At 49.6% G+C, this 22,112-nt stretch overlaps 1 protein-coding gene across 1 annotated transcript; it reads left to right on the plus strand.

Moving 5' to 3' along the window:
• Positions 1 to 1,016: 1,016 nt before the first annotated feature.
• On the plus strand, positions 1,017 to 21,489 carry prok1 (prokineticin 1). The gene is made up of 3 exons (XM_038820766.1): positions 1,017 to 1,131; positions 16,677 to 16,802; positions 20,769 to 21,489. The coding sequence occupies exons 1-3, from the start codon at positions 1,063 to 1,065 to the stop codon at positions 20,889 to 20,891; spliced, it is 318 nt and encodes a 105-aa protein (XP_038676694.1). The 5' UTR covers positions 1,017 to 1,062; the 3' UTR covers positions 20,892 to 21,489.
• Positions 21,490 to 22,112: the final 623 nt, after the last annotated feature.

Genomic DNA, 22,112 nt, shown 5'->3' on the forward strand with positions numbered 1-22,112 from the left:
GTCATAACGGCCCCTGGGGCTCCCAGGCCATTAGAAACCCCTGGGTGGTTGGAGACAGGGCAGATGGTATCCTGGCACACCTGCTGGCACCTGGACACCTTGGTACTGTGGGCGTGGCACCTTGGATGTGCCATCTAGGCACCCTGGCAGTGCCACCAAGGCATTGCCAGGGTGGCACTTCCAGGCTGGCAGGGGCACTCTCAGAGTCTCAGGTTGATAGTGCCATGGTGCCCATGTGCCAGGTTGCCTGTGCCAGGTGTCCAGCCTGGGGGTGCCTTATCCATAAATGGTGGTGTGAGGATGGGAGTTGCAGGCTCAAGGACTCCGGAAGACGTATGGTGGATGAAGTGGGGGTGGGTCTGGAGGGCGCAGTGAGGATGGGGGGGGGGGGGGGGGGGGGGGAAGATTGGGGCTGCCTTTAGAAATGATGCCCCGATCCATGTGTAGTCTTCCTGTACTGGCGAGCTGAGCTCATCAGTGCAGGAAATGACTGACGTGATGTCTCTGTGGGGCCCCACCAAGGCCAAAGAAACCCAGCAAAGTGCCATTGAATAGTGGGATCTTTCTCAGCGCTGGGCACCGAAAAACACACGGCTATACAGTCCCAATGTGCTCTGAATCGTGCCCTAATAAGAGATTAATAGGGAAGGGGAATAGGTAGGGAAGAGCCAGGCAGACACAGAGGCAGAAAGGGAAAGTGGAACAAAAGAGACAGAAAGAGAGAGAGAGAGAGAGACAGAGGAGGGAAGACTGATTGAGAGAGACAGAGCCATCGAGATAAAAAGGAAGAGGCTGAAAGAGGCAAAGGCATTGATAGAAAAAAACAATGAGAGAGACTGATAGAGAGGAAGAAAGAGAAAAAGACAAATAGAAAGAGACGGCAAGAGAGAGAAAGAGGGAGATGCCTCACTATCAGATTACCACAGCTTTATGAAGTGCAGGATCTGAAGTGGGAGGGTACAGTTCCTGGAGATCCCTGCCTGATTCAGAGTGTATTATACAATCCAGCTCCACAGACTGAGACAGACGCCCAACACTGTTCAGACAAAGCTGTGATTCAATATGAAATCTCTGCTCTTTCTAACTTTCCTACTTTTATCGATACCCAGCCAAAGTTTTGTTATTACAGGGGTAAGTCTGCGTATTTTATTTGAAAAGCTGTATCGGTAGATAAATTATAGTCAGTGAATTTATTCATATATCCGGGATTAAGAGATTTGAAAATGTGTATTTACTGAATCTAGTGACAAATTGTGTTGTTGATGTTTCTTGGTGTTATTTTTCAGGGCTGAAGTGAAATAATTTAGATCTGTTTAATTAATTAATACATTGAACAGGATAAATACCAGATACTAATCCCTTTGGTGGATTGTGCTTAATTTGTTCAAACACAATTTTTAAAAAGTTGTCTGGTGCAGCACAATGTTGTGTTCTGAACTTTACGGATGCAAAGTATATTTTATACATAAAATAATTGTGGCGCAGAATCAGGTTGGAAGTGCAGGAAAACGAATGCATCTGGCTTGACAATGATCCACTGATGTGATCAAAATTGGGGCAAAGCACCCCAGGAACATCAATCCAGCCATTTGTTCTATTAGGCAAGCAAATCGGTAGGAGATTTCCTGTCTCGGTTATTTGCAGGTGAGTACTGGCTTGAAGAATTCCTTTTTGCACAATTCTTCTGTCATCGAATTTTATTCTTTTCCAAAACGTGAAATGAGTGTTTATACCGGTGTTGGTGCGACGGCAATCCTGGCCGGAGATAGCTGAGATCCTCTCGCTGCTGTGCCTGTCCTTGTCCTCTTCAAACCAAGAAATGTCAGGAGCCAGGAATGCAACAGTGAGATGCTGAAACCCGAGCTCAACTAGAACAACATTCAGAAACAGGTGGCAGGAACTGATCGGGGAAGGGTGCGATTTGCGAAAGCGGGGAAGGTACACAGACAAATCCAGCAAGACGAGCGGTTTGAAATGAAAGCAGGCAAGAGATTGGCAGTCAGTGTCTGAGAGGAAAAATACTTCAGTGTAAAGAAAGTCAAATCTGACAGTGCAACTCAATGGATTTAGTGCTTTGCCAAGGTGTAAGACGGTTTCATACGGGCACCAGGGGCAGTGCCAGGTTGGTGCTGCCAAGAACATAGGACATAGAACATACAGTGCAGAAGGAGGCCATTCGGCCCATGGAGTCTGCACCGACCCATATTAAGCCCTCCCTTCCACCCTATCCCCGTAACCCAATAACCCCATCTAACCTTTTTTGGACACTAAGGGGCAATTTAGCATGGCCAATCCACCTAACCTGCATATCTTTGGACAAGGGGTGGGTCCTGAAAGGGAAAGGGTTTGAAAGGGGGTGTGGCCTGAAAGGAGGCAGGAAAATGAAGAGGGGGGCATGGGGGGGGGGGGGGGGGCATGAGCGCGGGGGTGTAATTTGGTGACCCCATAACGGGGTGTCGCTCACCTTGGGTTGTGGAGAAGGGGGAAACGCTGGTGCCGGTGACTGGGGGAGGGGACCTGAAGGCAGTCTCATTGGCAGGGCCCCAATCCATGGGGGGTGGATTTGGGGGAGGACGCCATCTCTGCGAAGCCAGGCTTGTGGACATGTTTAGGCCCCGCCCCCTCAGTGCCAGTGCAACCCCCCCCCCCCCCCCACCCCTCCAGAAAAACTTCCACGTGTGGGTGGATTGCGATCTGGATTGCGATGACACACACAATGGAAGTTGCATCACGTTTACCGCTGGGTACCATACTTAGAGATATTTTGCAGAATTCCATCCATAACCTGTGAGTCTGAGTGTCCATAGAATCCATACAGTGCAGAAGGAGGCCATTCGGCCCACCAAATCTGCACTAACCCTCTGAAAAAGCACTCTAGCCAGGCCCACTCCCCCACCTATCTCTATAACTCTGTAACCCACTTAGGACACTAAAGGGCAATTTATCATGGCCAATCCACCTAATTTGCACACAGCGCCGGCCCTAGGGTTGCTGGCGCCCCGGGCAAACTGAACTTCGGCGCCCTTGGGGGGGGGGGGGGGCCGGGGGGGGGGGGGGGGCGAGAGGGGGCGGGGCCGAGATGGGGGGCGGGGCCAAGGGGGGGCGGACCCGGGGGGAGGGCGGGGGGAGCGGACCCGAGGGGGGGGCGGGGGGGGTGGGGCGGGCGGACCCGAGGGGGGGCGGGGCGGGCGGACCCGAGGGGGGGGCGGGGGGACGGACCCGAGGCGGGGGGGGGAGCGGACCGAGCGGGGGGGCGGACCGGGGGGGGGGGGGGCCCGCCCTGGGGGAGTGCGGCCACACTGGGGGAGTGCGGCCACCGCGCATGCGCTGGTTGGCGCCGCCCCAACTGCGCATGCGCGGGACCCGAGTCTGGCGCCCCCTAGCACATGGCGCCCCGGGCGACTGCCCGAGTTGCCGGTGCCTTGAGCCGGCCCTGCTTGCACATCTTTGGACTGTGGGAGGAAACCAGAGCACCCGGAGAAAACCCACACAGACACTGGGAGAACGTGCAGACTCCACACAGGCAGTCACCCAAGGCTGAATTGAACCCAGGTCACTGGTGCTGTGAGGCAGTAGTGCTAACCACTGTGCACTGTGCTGTCCTGTCAGTATATGTCTGTGCATCTGTGTCATCTATCCCTGCATGTATATGTCTTTCTGTCTATATATATATATATATATGTGTGTGTCTATATGAATGACTGTGAATCTGTATATTTGTTTGTCAGTGTGAGAGAGAAAGAGAAAATGGAAAGACAGAAAATCAGAGATCTGCAGCCAGAGCGGGAGTGTGTGTGTGTGCGAGTGAGAGAGATAAATGAGACAGAAACATTCAGAGGCATTGCTATTCAGTTGCACTGGTTAGTGAGAATGGGACGGGAGTGGCCCAAAAACGCCTTTCCCTGTCCGAACACACAGTATACAGGACACTATAACACGCTGTAACAATACACTATGTATTTGTATACAGTATACTGCACAGGAGCTGGTGCCACATCTCTGCTTTTTGTCTCTAACCCGACAAGTTCCCCGTGCTCAAGTAGCATCCAACACCTTCTTAAAATTATTGACACAATCAGCTTCCACCAGCCTTTCAGGTCGATCCCAATGCCCAAGTGGTAAAATAAACATTTCTCCTCACCTCACCTCTGGAACTTTAGCCAATGATTTTTAATCAATGTCCTCCTGTTAATGGCTCACTCACCAAGAGGATAATTTTTCTTGATCTACTCGATCAAAATCTGTCGTCGCTTTGAACTCTCTCTGAGGGTCAGCTTTTAACTCTTTCTGTTCCAGAGAGAACATATCAAACTTTTCCAACCTCCCCTCTTAACTGACGATATTTTGGCAAAGCTCCTTTGGACCATTTCACAGGCTTTTACTTTGTTCCTCAAGTGAGATGTCCAGAGTTATCCACCAGGACCCAACTGAGACCTAACTGGATTCACTGTCCAGCGATTCGGCAGAGAATCGTGCATGAGCCGGAAAATGTGGCCGCAGTCGGGCTTCCGATGGAATGCCATGCTCCGGTGCCTTGACAGCAGCGTCAATGCATTCTACTCCGCACGTACAGTAAACGGCATTGGCATATCATTAATGTGCCTGACAGGGTATTTTCCAGGGCTCCTGTGATGCGCCGCCTCCGTCAGGAGGAATCAGGCGGCGAGGTTCATTTGTGGCTTTAAAACTCGGGAAACATGCATGGTGGCTGCTGATGGAGAGAGAGGAGGTAGGTCATGTTTCCAGAGGCGCGACCGTGGGTTGCCGGTCCAGCCGCTGGCATGGCTGGCTGGGGGCATGGCGTCCGCCAGGGCCGGGGTGAGGAATAGTGGGGGGCAACCAGGGGATAGGCCGTGGGGTCAGGGCTACCCCCCCCCCCCCAATGACCGGGGTGTCCAGGCACAGACCTCCATTCCCGCGGTCTGCAAGGCAGCCATCTTGCTGCGCACCCCACTGACCATCCACGGCCCATGGTTGCACAGGGTGACACCGCTGTATGGGTACCCCCACCTCACCACTCCCGCAATCCTCCACCCCTCCACCCAATCAATCTCCTCCCCCACCCATAGCTAGGCACCACCCGCCATCGGGGTATCACATGGCCCATTCAAGGACCCCCTACAGGACGGCTCTGGACAGGGCCACAGACCATACCTCCTGGCATAGGTCGCGCCATCCATCGGTACCCCTGCTGCAGGGTCGGGTGACGGGACCAGAAGCCCCGCTGTGCCGGGTGCGGTGCAGAGGGCAGAGTACTGGGGGAATGGCCAAGGGTGGGTGTGGGCATGGGAGAGGAGGGAGGGGGTCATGTGGGGACGAGAGCTGCAGTGCAGGCCGGGGCCACCGTGTAGCATGATGGACTTGGTTGGTCACGGGGTTATGCACCATGCTAACATGTCTGCCTTTAACCCATTGCAGACAATGGACTTCGGAATCCAAACAGGAATGGTGGCTTTCATGTTAGCCGCAGATCTGGGGGATGCACTAAGACTGTGTATGAGCAGGAGCTGCTCGAGGAGGACCCTGCAGCAGCAGAGCCAGCCCCAGAGAAACAGGATCCTGTCGGTGAGGATGGAGAGCAGGCCGCCCAACAGGCCAAAGCAGAGTTGGGAAGGAGGCCGCACATCAGGCCTTGTGTGTACTGGCAGTGCCTGTCATTCGAGGACCTGCTGGACTGGGCATGTTGCCAAAGTCTCCGGCTGAGCAGGGCAACTGTGTGACCTACCTGCCAGACCATGGGGCACACCTAGAACATAGAACATAGAAAAATACAGCACAGAACAGGCCCTTCGGTCCACAATGTTGTGCCAGACTTTTGTCCAAGATTAAATTATTCTACACCCCATCATTCTACCGTAATCCATGTACCTATCCAATAGGAGGACACCTCTCCCGGTGGCCATCAAAGTGACGGACGCCTTGAACCTCTTCGTCATGGGGTCCTCCAGGCACCAAGCAGGGACTTGTCTGGGATCTCGCAGACCTCGCTGCACAGGCGCGTCCGTGCTGTCATGGAGGTCCAATATGCCTGGCTGGAACATGATATCAGTATATCTGGTGTTCCACGTTGTTTGACAATGGGGGTGAGGTGGGGGTCCCCATATGGCGGTGCCACTCTGTGCAACAATGGCCCGTGGACAGTCAGTGGGGTGTGCAGCAAGGTGGCTGCTTCGCAGGCTCTGGGAATGGAGGTCCGTGCCTGGACACCCCGGTCACGGGGGGGGGGGGGGGGGGGAGCCCATCCCCTGGTTGCCCCCCCACTACTCCCCCAATCACGGCTGCATCTGCACTACCAAATGTGCCAATAGATCCCATTCTATCATTTCAAAGGACAGCAGGTGAATTCTCCCTGTGTCCTTGTCAATCGGCTGGATTCTTCGATTCTGGGGCTTTGTCCCAACGGCAGAGTGAGAACGGTGCCGATTTACATCAGAAAGAAATGGCGTAAAAAATGCCAGCATGCCAGCAGCATAGAGCACCCGACTCTAGCTGCCGATACAGCCCGGAGGATTGCCGGGTCCATGGCCGCGCATGCGCACGGCACCGGCGCGGCTGCTACACGGTGGAGGCTGCTTGCGGACCTGGCCCGTGGAATAGTGCCCCCCCCCCCTTTGGCCGGCTCGTGCGCCCTGGGCCACCCCCTCACAGTGCTCCCCAGCCCCTAATAAAGTCGCCCCCTGCCCACGGGTCAGCCCTGTTGGACTGAGTCCGCAGCCGCCACACCGAGTTCCCGACCGAGTCCGTCGATACGTGGCGCAGCGTAATCTCTGAGTACGCTGCTTTGGAGGGTGCGGAGCATCGCGAAAGCGGCGCCCGATTTGGTTGGGAACTGTGATTCTCCAGGCGATCGCTGAGTGATTTCGGCGTCGGCGACCAGATAATCCAGCCCAATGTGTATCCCTCAATCAAATTCACTAAAACAGATTTAACATGTGGTTATTTGTGTGATCGTGCTGTGTAAATATAGGCTGTCTTGTTTCCTGTTGTACAATAGTGGCTACATTTCAAAAGTACTTTCTTGACAGCAAAGCACTTTGGGACATCTGAGGCCTTGAAAGGTGCTACGGAAATGCAGCTTTCTCCTTTTCTCCCCACTGTTTGGAATCATATTACAAAGTCCCAACCATGGTACAGTTCCCACCCTCTTCCATAACTCAACACATTTAGATTCATTCAAAGATCCATTTAATAAATCCTTTCTATTAGAAATTAATTTCATCCATACTAAATACTGCCAGTCCAACTTTTCCTGTTCCTTCTCTATTATTCGGGAACACCAGTTAACTATGAATATTAAAAACACATTCCTGTTATTGTTTGGGCCATTTCTCTGTTAATGCAACCTCGTCATAATCCCAATTAATGCCTACAGCTCATGAACCGTATTAATCACACAACAGATATTGACGTACATGCAGTTCGATACCTTCTTCACCAGTTTTTCTATCTTCCCCAATCTGGTTCCAGCAATTTTTGGGATATTTCTAATTTTCCTTCTGTTTATATCTCTCTCTTCTTTGATCTCTTCGCTGCTACCTTCTGTGATCTTCTGATTTTCTCACCCTGCCAAACTAGTTTAAATCCTCCCCAACAGTATTGGTTAACTGGTTAACCGCTGATATACAGAAAGACGAGCTAGTTAGGTGAATTGGACATTCTGAATTCTCCCTCGGTGTACCCGAACAGGTGCCAGAATTTCACAGTAACTTCATTGCAGTGTTAATGTAAGCCTACTTGTGACAATAAAGATCATTAAAAAAAGCTGGAAATCTGAAATAAAAATAGAAAATGCTGGAAAGAGCAGGTCAGGCATTTGTGGAGAAACAGTTAATATTTCAGACCAATGATCTAATGTCCATCTTGTATATGCGGTCCTTTTGCCCAAAACGATACACTACACTCCAAGAATTTGAAACCCTCACTTCAACAATACTCCCACAGCCACACATTATCTTCCTGTTTCTATACTCACTAGCCTGTAATACTCGGAGTAATCCTGCAACTTTGATCTTTGAAGTTCTGTTTTTTTAAATCTTTATTCTAGATCTTGAAAAATACACCACAGATTGCAGTATATCCCACTGTTATACGTTTAGCTGCAGTTGTATAAAGAGTCAAAGGTCCTGCTCCTTTTCACCAACACCTTTAATTTACTTTCACAGACTTTGCACAAAACTCTATCATCACATCACCTGACACTAAGGCCACCTGAAGCCTCTTTACATAATCAGTGTCAATTATTGGATACTTAACATAAATGAGACAACTAATTGGAATGTCTCTTAACCCATAACTTAACACCCACATCCTAATTCTTATTTATTTTTCATGGAATGTAGGCAAAACTGGAAAAGCCAGCATTATTGTCCAGCTCTAATTACCCTTAGAATGTGGTGATGAGCCGCCATTTTGCACTGTGCAATCTGCCGGGTGTAGGTGCACCTACCAGTGCTTGGGTGGGAGGAGGAGAGTTCCAGGATTTTAAACCAGTGGCAGTGATGTGACTCCAAGTCAGGATGGTGTGTGATTGGGGAACTTGCGGGAAGAGATGTCCCCAGGGGATGGAGTGCCAACCAAGTGGGTTATTTGTCCTGGATGATGTCGAGCTTCTTGAGTGTTAGGGTAGACCAATGGGTTAAAAAGGTTGTTTGAAGGTCTTCATTCTTTTTGAGGAGGTTTTTTTTTAGTGTGGACCTCTCTTTCTGTCACCCTGTTTGACTGTGGCTATCTTGGGGAGCTGTTACGGTAGCTTGTGCCTGGATGTGATGGCAACTTGGGCAAAAGTACTCACCTGAAAATTGTGGGCAATTTTCCTAATTAATCTTGTCCTGGAATCCGTGGCTCATGAATATCTCTTTCTGTGCTTTGACTACTGTCTCTATGGCTGTCATGTCCAGTTGCTTCACCTCAAAGGCATCTGGAAAGGTAATCCACTGTAAAAAGGAATGATTTGCTGTTGTAGGCAAATAACTCAAAGCCCAGTCTCTCCGATAACCTGGTGGGGAACTGTGTGAGAGCGAGGGACACTCTTTGGTCCTGTTTGTGCAGGACACACAGCTGGCAGTTCACTATCGTGTCCTCATTTACCGGGAAATGCCTGGCCAGCAGACAGTGGATTGGGACTGTGCCCTGCACTTGGTGAGGTGCAGATGGTCCTGGTGGAATTTGTTTGGAGGATCTCTAGCCGAAAGGAAACTGGGGTGACCAGCTTCTCATTGCAGACCAGATGGTCGTCAGTGCGAGTAAAGTGTTTTTGCTGTTTGAACCAAGCTTTCATGGTACCACCATTTGGTCTCTGTGGCCACCATTGTTGGCAGTCATGGTTGACACGGACACACTCTCACATTGGATTTGCCCCTGGTGAATCTATTGGAGGTTACTTGCAGTCACTGTCAATTGCCTCCTTGTCAACTGGGAGGATGCTTCCAATTTCTCGACCAGATTGATATCCTGTTTTGTCGAAAGGTCCACTGTGACCTTAGAAAGTGTGTCTGCTGTAGTTTGAGACTGTACGCATTCAGGAAAAAGACCAAAGGAAAACCTCATGAGGTGTAGGCGGCAACTCTGGATTCTGGAAGGCACACACACATAGAAACGTACATAGAAATGAGAAGCAGGAGGAGGCCATTCGGCCCCTCAAGTCTGCTCTGTCATTCATTATGAACGTGGCTGATCATCAAGTTCAATATCCTGATCCCGCCATCCCCCCATATCCGTTGATCCCTTCAGCCCCAAGATCTATATCTAATTCCATCTTGCAATTACATAATGTTTTGGCCCCAACTACTTTCTGCGGAAGTGACTTCCACAGATTCACCACTCCCTGGAGATGAGATTTCTCCTCACCTCAGTCCAAAAAGGTTTATCCCTTATCCTCAAACTATGGCCCCTCGTTTTGGACTCCCCCACCATGAGGAACATTCTTTCTGAATCAACCCTATCTAATCATGTTAGAATTTTGTAAGTTTCTATGAGATCCCCTCTCATTCTTCTAAGCTCCAAAAATATAATCCTAACCATCTTAGTCTCTCCTCATATGACAGTACCGCTGTCCCAGGAATCAGCCTGGTAAACCTTCACTGCACTCCCTCCATAGCAAGAACATCCTTCCTTATTGCACACAATACTCCAGGTGCGGCCTCACCTATGTCTATACAATTGCAGTAATACATCCCTATTCCTATATTCAAATCCTCACGCTATGAAGGCCAACATACCATTTACCTTATTTACTGCCTGCTGTACCTGCGCGCTTACTTTCAGCGACTAATACACGAAGAGACCAAGGTCTCACTGATTATCCACCTCTCTCAATTTGCACCTATTCAAATAATAGAACATAGAACTGTACAGCTCTGTACAGGCCCTTCGGCCCACAATGTTGCGCCGAACTAGTATGAAACTAAGATAAAATCAATCAACTCTCAATCATTCTAGTGCACTCCATATGCCTATCCAATAACCGCTTGAAAGTTCTTAAAGCGTCAAACTCCACTACCATAGCTGGGAGTGTGTTCCATGCCCCAACCACTCTCTGAGTAAAGAACCTACCTCTGACATCCCTCCTATATCTTCCACCATGAACCTTATAGATATGACCCCTTGTAACAGCTACATCCACCCGAGGAAAAAGTCGCTGAACGTCCACTCTATCTATCCCTCTGATCATCTTCTACACCTCAATTAAATCACCTCTCATTCTCCTTCGCTCCAATGAGAAAAGCCCTAGCTTCCTCAACCTTTCCTCATAAGACCTACCCTCCAATCCAGGCCGCATCCTGGTAAATCTTCTTTGCACCCTTTCCAATGCTTCCACATCCTTCCTATAATGAGGTGACCAGAACTGCACACAATACTCCAAATGTGGTCTAACCAAAGTCTTGTACAGTTGCAGCATAACCTCACAGCTCTTAAACTCAATCCCCCTGTTAATAAATGCTAACACACAATAGGCTTTCTTCACGGCTCTATCCACTTGGGTGGCAACTTTCAGAGATCTATGGACATGAACTCAGAGATCTCTCTGCTCCCCCACATTCTTCAGAGCCCTGCCGTTAGCCCTGTAATCCGCATTCAAATTTGTCCTACCAAAATTAATCACCTCACACATATCAGGGTTAAACTCCATCTGCCACTTTTCAGCCCAGCTCTGCATCCTATCAATGTATTTTTGCAGCCTACAACAGCCCTCCACATTATCCACTACTCCACCAATCTTGGTGTCATCAGCAAATTTACTAATCCAACCTTCAACTCAATCAAACAAGTCATTGATAAAAATCACAAATAGCAGAGGACCCAGAACTGATTCCTGTGGTACACTGCTGGTGATTGGGCTCCAGGGTGAAAATTTATCATCTACCACCACCCTCTGTCTTCTATGTGATAGCCAGTTACTGATCCAATCGGCCAAATTTCCCTCTATGCCATGCCTCCTTACTTTCTGCATGAGCCGACCATGGGGCACCTTATCAAACACCTTACTAAAATCCGTGTATACGACATCAACTGCTCTACCATCATCTACATATTTAGTTACCTCCTCAAAGGCTACAATCAAACTAGTGAGGCAAGACTTACCCCTCACAAATCCGTGCTGACTATCCTGGATTAAGTTGTATCTTTCCAAATGGTCATAAATCCTATCCCTCAGGACCCTTTCTAATAATTTACCTATGACCGAAGGGAGACTATCCGGCCTATAATTCCCAGGGTTATACCTATTCCCTTTCTTGAACTGCAGTCCCAATTGGAAATGAAATACTTCAGGTACCGACAGTGTTTATTTGCACAAGAAGGAAAAGTAGGACAACTCGTTGAGCTCCCAGGATGACAAAAGGACTGAAGTGCAAAACAAAGCAGAAACAGGGTGACCAACGCCAGCTCAACAATCAGGTGAGAAACAGGCCGAATGAAGAAATCTGTCTTCCTATTTTTGCTACTGAAGCAGATGACCCCACATTTATCCACATTATACTGCATCTGCCATGCATATGCCTACTCACGCAGCCTGTCCAAATCCCGCTGAAGCATCTTTGCATCCTCCTGACAGCTCACCCTCCCACCCAACTTTGTATCATCTTTGCCAGCTCCTCCTCATTGAGCAATGACACCAGTGGCTTATGGCCTGGTTCAATGATGACCGTTGACCAATGATGTGGCCTGACAATTTCTCACATGTTAACGTGGCTGTAATTCTAATGACAGCGTACCTCATCTATGTGCCTGACGATCTCCTGGCAGTGCAGTACACGAGTCGGCAACTTCCATCTAGTTGCTCTTGATATGGGACTGCTCAGAGGCCTGTAGATGAAGCATCCGCTGCTATGGTGGGTGACAGGGGTAGGGATGGACCATAGTGGCGAGCATTACTTTGATGTGAGTGAATCCTGCTCTTGACGTGTGTCCCAGCACCATGCCTGGTAGATGTCTCAAAGGTTCTGTGACTTGTACCATATTTCGTATGGATTCTGCCAACTGCTTCACGGTCCCCAGGAATCTCTGGAGACCTGGAATCGAGGATGAGTTTGGGAACTGCCTAACAGCTTTTGTTTTCTATGAGTCCGTCTTTCTTGCCCCTGGCAAGGGAGGGAAATAAAACTGTCTAGTTTTCCTGTTCTTAATCACTATCCAGCAGCCCCTGGTGCATTGAGTTTATGTCAGCATTGTGTGAGGACAGGATAATTAAAGCTAACCAACCCCCAAACGCAAACATGAATTTAATACAGACAACATTGGAAATACTCAGCGGATCTGCCAGCACCTGATCGAAGGCCATCGACCTGAAATGTTCAGACAACTCTTTTTTAATCGGTGAACATGCAGCCTAGCTGGCTGAGTATTTATAGGGTTCTACGCCTGCATTATGAAACACATATTCTGAGATATTATTTAGCCATTTTAATTGCTGCTCGCAGAATCACAGCTCACAACTGAAATGAAGAGTAAGGGAACGTAAAAGGCGTATTCGTGTTCAGACATCTCTCCCCTTTCTCAGCGACATGGTGCCTTCCATATCCCCAAGTGTTGAAACCGCTGAGATCCACACTAACTGGATGACTTGTGTGATTGAATACATGCGTGTTCACAGACACGTGAACACAGCACAAGTGGGCAAGGTATTTAATTAAACGGAGAGAGAAGGGTGGTCAGTTTTGTGATCATTTTTGTGGAGGGTTTAAAAGCAAATATGTGCGAATCACAAAACACTCTAAATCCCATTTGCAGACCTTTCAAATCACTCCCAATGCTTAATTATATGGAGCAATTGGAACTGAATTTCAGATGGGTGCTGTATGAATTTGCCTCTGAGCCAATGTGCAATTTCACCGCGCTCATTTAATGAGAGTAGGTGAATCCCTGCCTTTGTCAATTGACAGATAAATCGATTAGCTACAATATTTATGATCTTGCCAATCCTACACTTCAATAGAGAAGTTGCCCCCCCCCCCCCCACCCCCGCTCACTCCGTGCTTAAACAATTTGGTAAGTTAATCAAGTGCTACGTTAATCACCCTTTACTCAGATTTATCAGATTTCTGTGCAGAAAGGCTGAGCACAAATTAGGGAAGGATTTTAAGATATGAAGCATGGTTCTGTTCTGACCGACAGTGGGGCACACATGGTCATTTCCCCTGAGTTGCGTTCACTCTACTGTGATCTTCCTGATAAATGTACGTCCATCAGCTCCGATGTCTCTGAAACCAAATACATTGCACTGAAATTACTTACCTAAGATAATTAAAGGGGAGACATTGATAAACATGATTCTTGTGCAATAAGCCAGAATTCCTAATTGTCAAATCTGTCCTAATTCTCATCCATTGTTTAAGGAGAGGGCTGAATTGACATTTGCGGCAGGATTTTCCTTGCAAGTTTCTGAATGCTGCCATTGGGAAACTCTGTGTTAGTGGCTGATGTGTGCAAGCGAAAAGCAATTCTATCCCGCCTTTGCGACCTGTCTGACACCCATCCGTGGGTCGCGACCTGTACTTTCAAAAACTCTGGGCAGGCTTCTCTGTTAGCCAACGCCGGAATCGGGAAATGCGATTTGGCGGAGAATAGCTTCTGACGCCAAAACCATGGCAGGCCCTGATTTGACGCCAAATCGCAATTTCTCCATCACCCCGAAAACGGCATCAATGCGTTTCACTCTGCACATTCAGTAGGCATCGTTTGCATATCCTGAGTGTCGTTCACGGACCTGGCGTATCCCGCACTATTTTTCAATCGAGTGTTTTCCACGTGGCATGGGTGCTAGCCCCTCAACGGTACTGGAGACGGTCCAGGTGCGGCACCCGTTTTTCTGTTATAAAGTTCGCAGATTCTCCAATGGCATCAATACTTAGCCGCAGGAATGGAGAATCCAGTCCCGTATCTCAGAGAACTCACAATTGTCATTCAGCATAATGCTTCCTGCAGGTGTCCCAGGACTGCAGTGTGTCATGTCCCTCCACTTTTGGGCCTTAAACCAAAACATGGTCCATTTGGCAGATGACACACTGGAGGCCATACAAAATGGCCGACATTGCCTTTGAACTACTTCCTATGATGAGATGATTGTGAACGGCAGAATCTTCCAAAGTATGCAATGAATATGGTCATCAGTCTGGACTCTGCATCTAGGAGAAGTTGTCAAAAGCCTCTGTTGACATTGAGTTTTGAAAAGATCATGGGCGAGATTCTCTGTTTCCCAATGCCGATTTCGTAATTGCCGATCAAGCAGAGAATCCGCTTTTACGACCAAATCGGGGGTGGCGCCTGTTTTGCACATGTTGTGCATGCTCCGCCCCCTTCCAAAGCAGCATCATTGGGGCACACGCTGCACGCCATTGGGACAGCCTCAAGATGTCACCTGAAGGCCCTTCCCCGATGCTCCGCCCTTGATGGCCGAGTTCAGTGGTGTGGTAACCCGACGTAGCGGCTGCGGACTGAGTCTAGCGCTGCCACAGTTGGGCGGGAGCCGTGCTGCTGGCCACAGTGGCTTAGGCGAGGGCTGGGGGACTGTTGGGGGATGACCACGGGGTGGTGAGGGATGTCCAGGTGGGCACCACCTGGCAGGTCGGGTCCGCACGCGGCCGGTACCATGTTCTACAAAGCGACGGCTGTAGATGGTCACCGTGCGCATGCGCGGCCGTGGACCCGGCAATTCTCCGGCCATTTATTTCATGGAGGCCGGATGCTTTACGTGGCACGGCTACTAGCCCCTCACCAGTCGGAGGGTCGGTGCTGGGGCGGCGTCAATTTCCCCCACATAAACCACCACAGATCCTTTGGACATAGCCTCAAAATTGGAGAATTTAGCCCCATGTTCGTCAAGAGTTGAGTCAGGCTTTCACTGAGCACATTTACTGCTGTGTCGATGGCTTTGTTGAACTTGGTCAAGTTACCCCAATATGGATGGTTCCGTTCGGTTTTGGGACCTGGACCATTATGTATGCAGAACCCGAATGGGAGAGGCAACAAGTCAACATGGTAGGGTAGAAATGAATAACTGGTTTATTATAGTGTACACAGAAATAGGGAAACTACTACTCCTCTCCCCAAAGGGCCACTCTCTCTGACCTGCACCCAGATTGGGGTTCTTATACTGAGTATTTTTGCCTTGTTAAGGGGAAACCCCCCCCCCTGCAAATTACCTGGAGAATTCATACTCAGCTGTGTAAGGGGGAAATCGAATGAAGCACAGTCCTTGGCCCCCAAGGAGGTTATAACAATACGGTTCATGGTGCAACTGGGGCGATAACTCCCACATTTGTCTTTTTATCCAGCTGTTGCTGCACTGGTTGCAAGAGTGGGTGCGGAATCATTAATCGATTTCATAGAATTTACAATGCAGAAAGAGGCCATTCGGCCTATCGAGTCTGCACCGGCCCTTGGAAAAGGCACCCTATCCAAGCCCACATTCCACCCTTTCCCCATAACCCAGTAACACCACCAGGCAATTTAGCATGGCCAATCCACCTAACCTGCAGATCTTTGGACTGCGGGAGGAAACCGGAGCACCCGGAGGAAACCCACGCAGACACGGGGAGAACGTGCAGACTCGACACAGTCACCCAATGCCAGAAAATGGAAATGGCTACTCATCTCCTCACCCCCCCCTGTCAGCAGCCATTGCTCCAGGTTCACGTTTTTTAAAAGGAGCACTGAACGACACCCGTGTCATTTCTTGCTGGGGCGTCGAGTAATTCCCAGGAGGACGCTGCATTCGACTTCAATCTCGCTAATGAGATCAAAATGATTGCGAATGAGGGTTGGTGATATGCTCGCCAGTTTTGAGTTCCAAGATCTGGAACGTGCTATCGGGAGCGGCAGAGTGAATTGCAAATTGGTTCACACCCAACACGAAACGTGATTTTGGCCTATCCCAGTATTTATCTGTCGTGTCCAAATCCACGCGTGTGCAACACGGTGGTTAAATCCCGGCTGTAATTTTTGCCTTCAGCTTCCAAGCCTTTCCTTGGAGCTTTTCTCTGGAGTTTTCTCCTGTGGCTTTGCTTCTTTAGCTTTTCTTCAAGCCAAACTCTTTCCTTTTCTGTTTTCCAGGCTGATCAGTCAGAGAAGTAATTGCAGGTTATAAACATTTCCATTGGTTTTATTTTGCACACCATTGTGCAGCATCTACCTGAGATTTGAATGCCTCTCGTTAACTCCCTCCCTCTTTCTCTTGCCAGGCCTGTGATCGGGATGTGCAGTGCGGCCCAGGGTCCTGTTGTGCTGTCAGTCTGTGGTTGCGGGGACTCCGAATGTGCACCCCACAAGGACAGGAAGGGGACAAGTGTCATCCGTTCAGTCACAAGGTTGGAATCTGCTATGCCTCTAGTACATTATGTTGGAATCCACACAGTCCGGTCCCATCTGACGGGACTTGACAAGAGAGGGGGAATGTAAGATCTTCCCAGAATAATACTGAGCCATGCTGACTGGAGGGACCCCACTTTAATCCCCAGTCTGCCTTGGGATGCACCAATGAACTAAATTGTCCCATTTCAGGGTCCTCTCTGCTGGACTGTACGCCAGGTGTAATCTACACCAACTTTGCATAAAGCTACAAAATCCACCTGGTGCAGTGACCCATTGCTACAGCAGTCCCAACATTCCCGACAATCACTATCAACATCCAGGCACAAGTCAGGAGTGTAATGGAATACTTTCCACTTGCCTGGTTGAGTGCAGCTTCAACAACACTCAAGAAGTTCGACAACATCCAAGACAAAGCAGTCCGCTTGATTGCTCCCCCTTCCACAAACATTATCTCCCTCCACCACCAACACACAGTGGCAGCATATGTACTATCTAAATAATGCACTAAAGGAACTCACCTAAGCTCCTTTGACAGCTCCTTCAAACCCCTGACGGCCACCATCCTGAAAGATCAGCAGGTGTATGGGAACCCTACCGCTTGGAAATTCTCCTCCAAATCACCCACCATCCTGACTCGGAAATATATCGCCGTTCCTTCATGCTGCTGGGTCAAGATCCTGGAACTTCACTGTAGATGTGCCTACACCACGTGGACTGCAGGACCTAAGAAGGCCTTCCACCACCACCTTCTCAAGAGCAGTGAGGGATGGGCAATAAATGTTGGCCTGGCCAACGGTACCCACATCCCCTGAATGAATATTAAAAAATTGTTCCATAATTAGCCAACCCCACCTCCCTATTTCCAACAGTAGATGTTAACCACGTCCCTATGGCAGTGTTTCATTGAAATGGCAGCTTTACACGGTTATGGGGTTCCAACATGGCCGATTGTTGGAGACGGGGGTGTGGTGTTGCCTCAGTGACATGGGTGGGAGCTCAGTCAGAGATCGTGGCTCACTCCCCACATTATCTCATCCAACAATGTCAATGTAAGCCCAGACAGGTGGCTCGCTCGTATTCCCCATATACCGTCTTGGCATCTTGCCTGCGGAATGGTGCCCCCTTTACGCAGAACTTGCTTCCATTTTGTTTTACAAACTCACACGAGAATTTCCACTCGGGAATGAAGTTTCCACCTTTCCTTGTGCAGAAAAGAAAGCTCCAAACTGGAGAATATCTGAAGTATTAAGGCTTGTTATTGATGTGCCTATCGAGCTTGTTACGTGGGCGATACAGCTGGAGAATTAAAGGAGTCTCTCCTCACTAATCTTAATCCTTTCGAGAAGATCCAGCTAATTAAAATGTCACCAATTAGGGAGGAAGTTAACAGAGCAGCGTTGGATTATAAGTGACTAGTTGATCTCACTGACATCAGACAGGAACAGTCACCTCTGCAAAATCTAGGGCCCTTTCACTGATCCATAAAACACACAAGAACACAATAGGGACATTTCACAATTATTGTGAATCTTTATTAACTGTCGCCAATGTCACTTCAACAAATTAAAACTGATCAGGATTTCAGCAGCCCCAGTTAAGTCGCCTGTGATATCCCTTGTGAAAGAAGGGTGGGTTATTCAGGCCCCGCCCTCCCTGACACCGGAGCTTTCCTCCTAAGGTCAGCGAACCTCTCAATAGTCTGTCAAATTTGCCATCCAGCCCGTGATGATTCCCACGGAGGGCAGGACTGGAAAATTTACCCGCAATCCCTTACATTTACCCCTATCTTTATCACGCACCTTTCACAACCCGGGATATCTGAATGTGCTTCACACTAAGTGAAGTGCAGTCACCATTATGCGAAAGAGACGGTAACAGTGCCATACTGCACAGCAACGTCCCACAAACAGAACTGAGTTCAATGACTCATTCAGTTGTATTTAGTGATGGTATTGAGGAATAAATATTGAACCACTGACAGTGCAGCACTCCCTCAGTACTCACCATCTGACAGTGCAGCACTCCCTCAGTACTGACCCTCTGACAGTGCAGCACTCCCTCAGTACTGACCCTCTGACAGTGCAGCACTCCCTCAGTACTGACCCTCTGACAATGCAGCACTCCCTCAGTACTGACCATCTGACAGTGCAGCACTCCCTCAGTACTTACCCTCTGACAGTGCAGCAGTCCCTCAGTACTGACCCTCTGACAGTGCGGCGCTCCCTCAGTATGGATCTTCTGACAGTGCAGCACTCCCTCAGTACTGACCCTCTGACAGTGCAGCACTCCCTCAGTACTGACCCTCTGACAGTGCAGCACTCCCTCAGTACTGACCCTCTGACAGTGCAGCACTCCCTCAGTACTGACCTTCTAACAGTGCAGCAGTTCCTCAGTACTGACCCTCTGACAGTGCAGCACTCCCTCAGTACTGACCCTCTGACAGTGCAGCACTCCCTCAGTACTGACCTTCTAACAGTGAGGCACTCCCTCAGTACTGACCCTCTGACAGTGCAGCTCTCCCTCAGTACTGAGCCCTCTGACAGTGCAGCACTCCCTCAGTACTGACCCTCTGACAGTGCAGCACTCCCTCAGTACTGACCTTCTAACAGTGCAGCAGTTCCTCAGTACTGACCCTCTGACAGTGCAGAACTCCTCAGTACTGAGCCCTCTGACAGTGCAGCACTCCCTCAGTACTGACCCTCTGATAGTGCAGCGCTCCCTCAGTCCTGACCCTCTGACAGTGCAGAACTCCTCAGTACTGAGCCCTCTGACAGTGCAGCACTCCCTCAGTACTGACCCTCTGATAGTGCAGCGCTCCCTCAGTCCTGACCCTCTGACAGTGCAGAACTCCTCAGTACTGACCCTCTGACAGTGCAGCACTCCATCAATAGTGGCCCTCTGGCAGTGCAGCACTCCCTCAGTAGTGGCCCTCCGACAGTGCAGCACTCCCTCAGCACCGGTCCTCTGACAGTGCAGCACTCCCTCAGCACCGGTCCTCTGACAGTGCAGCACTCCCTCAGCACTGACCCTCTGACAGTGCAGCACTCCCTCAGTAGTGGCCCTCTGACAGTGCAGCACTCCCTCAGCACCGGTCCTCTGACAGTGCAGCATTCCCTCAGTACTGACCCTCTGACAGTGCAGCACTCCCTCAGTACTGACCCTCTGACAGTGCAGAACTCCTCAGTACTGAGCCCTCTGACAGTGCAGCACTCCCTCAGTACTGACCCTCTGACAGTGCGGCACTCCTTTATTACTGGGCCTCTGCCGATGCAGTTCTTCAATCCACATTGTTTCCCATTGATAAAATTCCATGGATTGTAACTTGTGCTTCAGTGACTTTGCAAATTGACCTGTGGCAATGACCTCTCCTTGTGTGAATATCCCCAGTCTGGCTCAGTGACCTGGTGTTGCTATCCTTGGACTATATCCTGGATTTAGTGTCCTGGGGTCTGAATCCTGGGATCTGAGTCATCTGGTCAACATCCCGGGCTCATGTGACCTGACGTCATATGTCTTGAGGTCATGTGCCCTGGCATCAATTGTCCTGGGATAATGTGTCCTGGGACAAGTCTCCTGTGGTCACTGTCCTGAGGTCAATATCCTGAGGTCAGAGTCTTGGGATCAGAGCCCTTGGGTCAATTTCTTGGGGTCAGTATATTGGCGTTAGTACATTGCGGCCAGTGTCCTGGGGTCCGTGTCCTTGGGCCCAGTGTCTTGTGGTCAGTGTCCTGGGGTCAGTATCAGAACACTTTGGCCTTTTTCAGGTCCAGCTGGGTTTTCTGTGTCTGAAACGTGCCTGACGAATCAGGAAGCCTCCCTTGGAATTCCAATTTTAAACATTTCACTTTCCCCCCTCACGGGCTGATTACCTTCTAGTTATTGCTCCTGTGAAATTCCTCTGGATATCGAAGCTCTTTTTCATGATATAATTTGTTGACTTTGACTTCTCTTTCCCACTGCAGGTTCCGTTTTTTGGGAAACGCCAGCACCACATCTGCCCCTGTTTACCGTATCTGCTCTGCTCCAGGTCCTTAGATGCCAGCTTCCGATGTACTTCTGATTTTAAAAACATGGACTTCCATTGAGAATGCAGCCAGTGTGTGACCAGCACCATCTCGGAGAGCAGACACAATACCCAGTGACGGCCATGCTGGTCACACATCTCAGCACCTGACTTCAGCATTCTCCATTTTGTAATGTGGGAGGCACTTAGTGGGCCTGTTACTTTAATATGGTCGGCAGTTGTAGGCACTCAGTGTGCCTGTCCCTTTAATGTGGGTCAAGCTCATTAGGCCTGTCTCTTTAATATGGGCAGATTGCACTGGGCCTTTCCTTTTAACGTGGGCAGCGTTCACTGTGCCTGTCCCTTTAACATGGGCAGCGTTCACTGTGCCTGTCCCTTTAATGTGGGCAGCGTTCACTGGACCTGTCTCTTTACTGTGAGTAGCACTCATTTGGCATGTCTCTTTAATTTGGGCAGCATTCACTGGGCCTGTCTCTTTAATTTGGGAAGTGATCACTGCACCTGACCCTTTAATTTGGGCAATGTTTACTGGGCCTGTCTCTTTAATGTGGGCAGCAATCATTGGGCCTGCCTCTTTAATGTGTGCAGTGTTAACTGGGCCTGTCCCTTTAATGTGGGAAGCACTCAGTAGGCTTTTCCCTTTAACATGGGCAGCATTCAGTGGGCCTGTCCCTTTAACAAGGAAAGCATTCACTGGGCCTGTCTTTTTAATGTTGGCAGCGATCATTGGGCATGCCTCTTTAATGTGGGCAGTGCTCACTGGCCCTGCCTCTTTAATGTGGGCAGTGCTCACTGGGCCTGCCTCTTTAATGTGGGCAGTGCTTACTGGGCCTATCTATTTAATGTGGGAAGCACTCAGTAGGCTTGTCCATTTACTGTGGGCAGCATTCACTGGGCCTGTCTTTTTAATGTTGGCAGCGATCATTGGGCCTGTCTCTTTAATGTGGGCAGTGCTCACTGGGCCTGTCCCCTTAATGTGGGCAGTGCTCACTGGGCCTGCCTCTTTAATGTGGGCAGTGCTCACTGGGCCTGCCTCTTTAATGTGGGCAGTGCTCACTGGCCCTGCCTCTTTAATGTGGACAGTGCTCACTGGGCCTGTCTCTTTAATGTGGGCAGTGCTCACTGGCCCTGCCTCTTTAATGTGGGCAGTGCTCACTGGGCCTGTCCCTTTAATGTGGGCAGTGCTCACTGGGCCTGTCCCCTTAATATGGGCAGTGCTCACTGGGCCTGTCTCTTTAATGTGGGCAGTGCTCACTGGGCCTGTCCCTTTAATGTGGGCAGT

The sequence above is a fragment of the Scyliorhinus canicula genome, chromosome 15 (assembly GCF_902713615.1).
Source record: "Scyliorhinus canicula chromosome 15, sScyCan1.1, whole genome shotgun sequence".
Taxonomy (NCBI): Eukaryota; Metazoa; Chordata; class Chondrichthyes; order Carcharhiniformes; family Scyliorhinidae; genus Scyliorhinus; species Scyliorhinus canicula.

Coding starts and splice junctions, on each gene's coding strand:
- prok1 (XM_038820766.1), top strand. CDS start 1,063: ATGAAATCTCTGCTCTTTCTAACTTTCCTACTTTTATCGATACCCAGC. Junction 1,132..16,676: donor AAAGTTTTGTTATTACAGGG/GTAAGTCTGCGT, acceptor TTCTCTTGCCAG/GCCTGTGATCGGGATGTGCA. Junction 16,803..20,768: donor GTCATCCGTTCAGTCACAAG/GTTGGAATCTGC, acceptor TTCCCACTGCAG/GTTCCGTTTTTTGGGAAACG.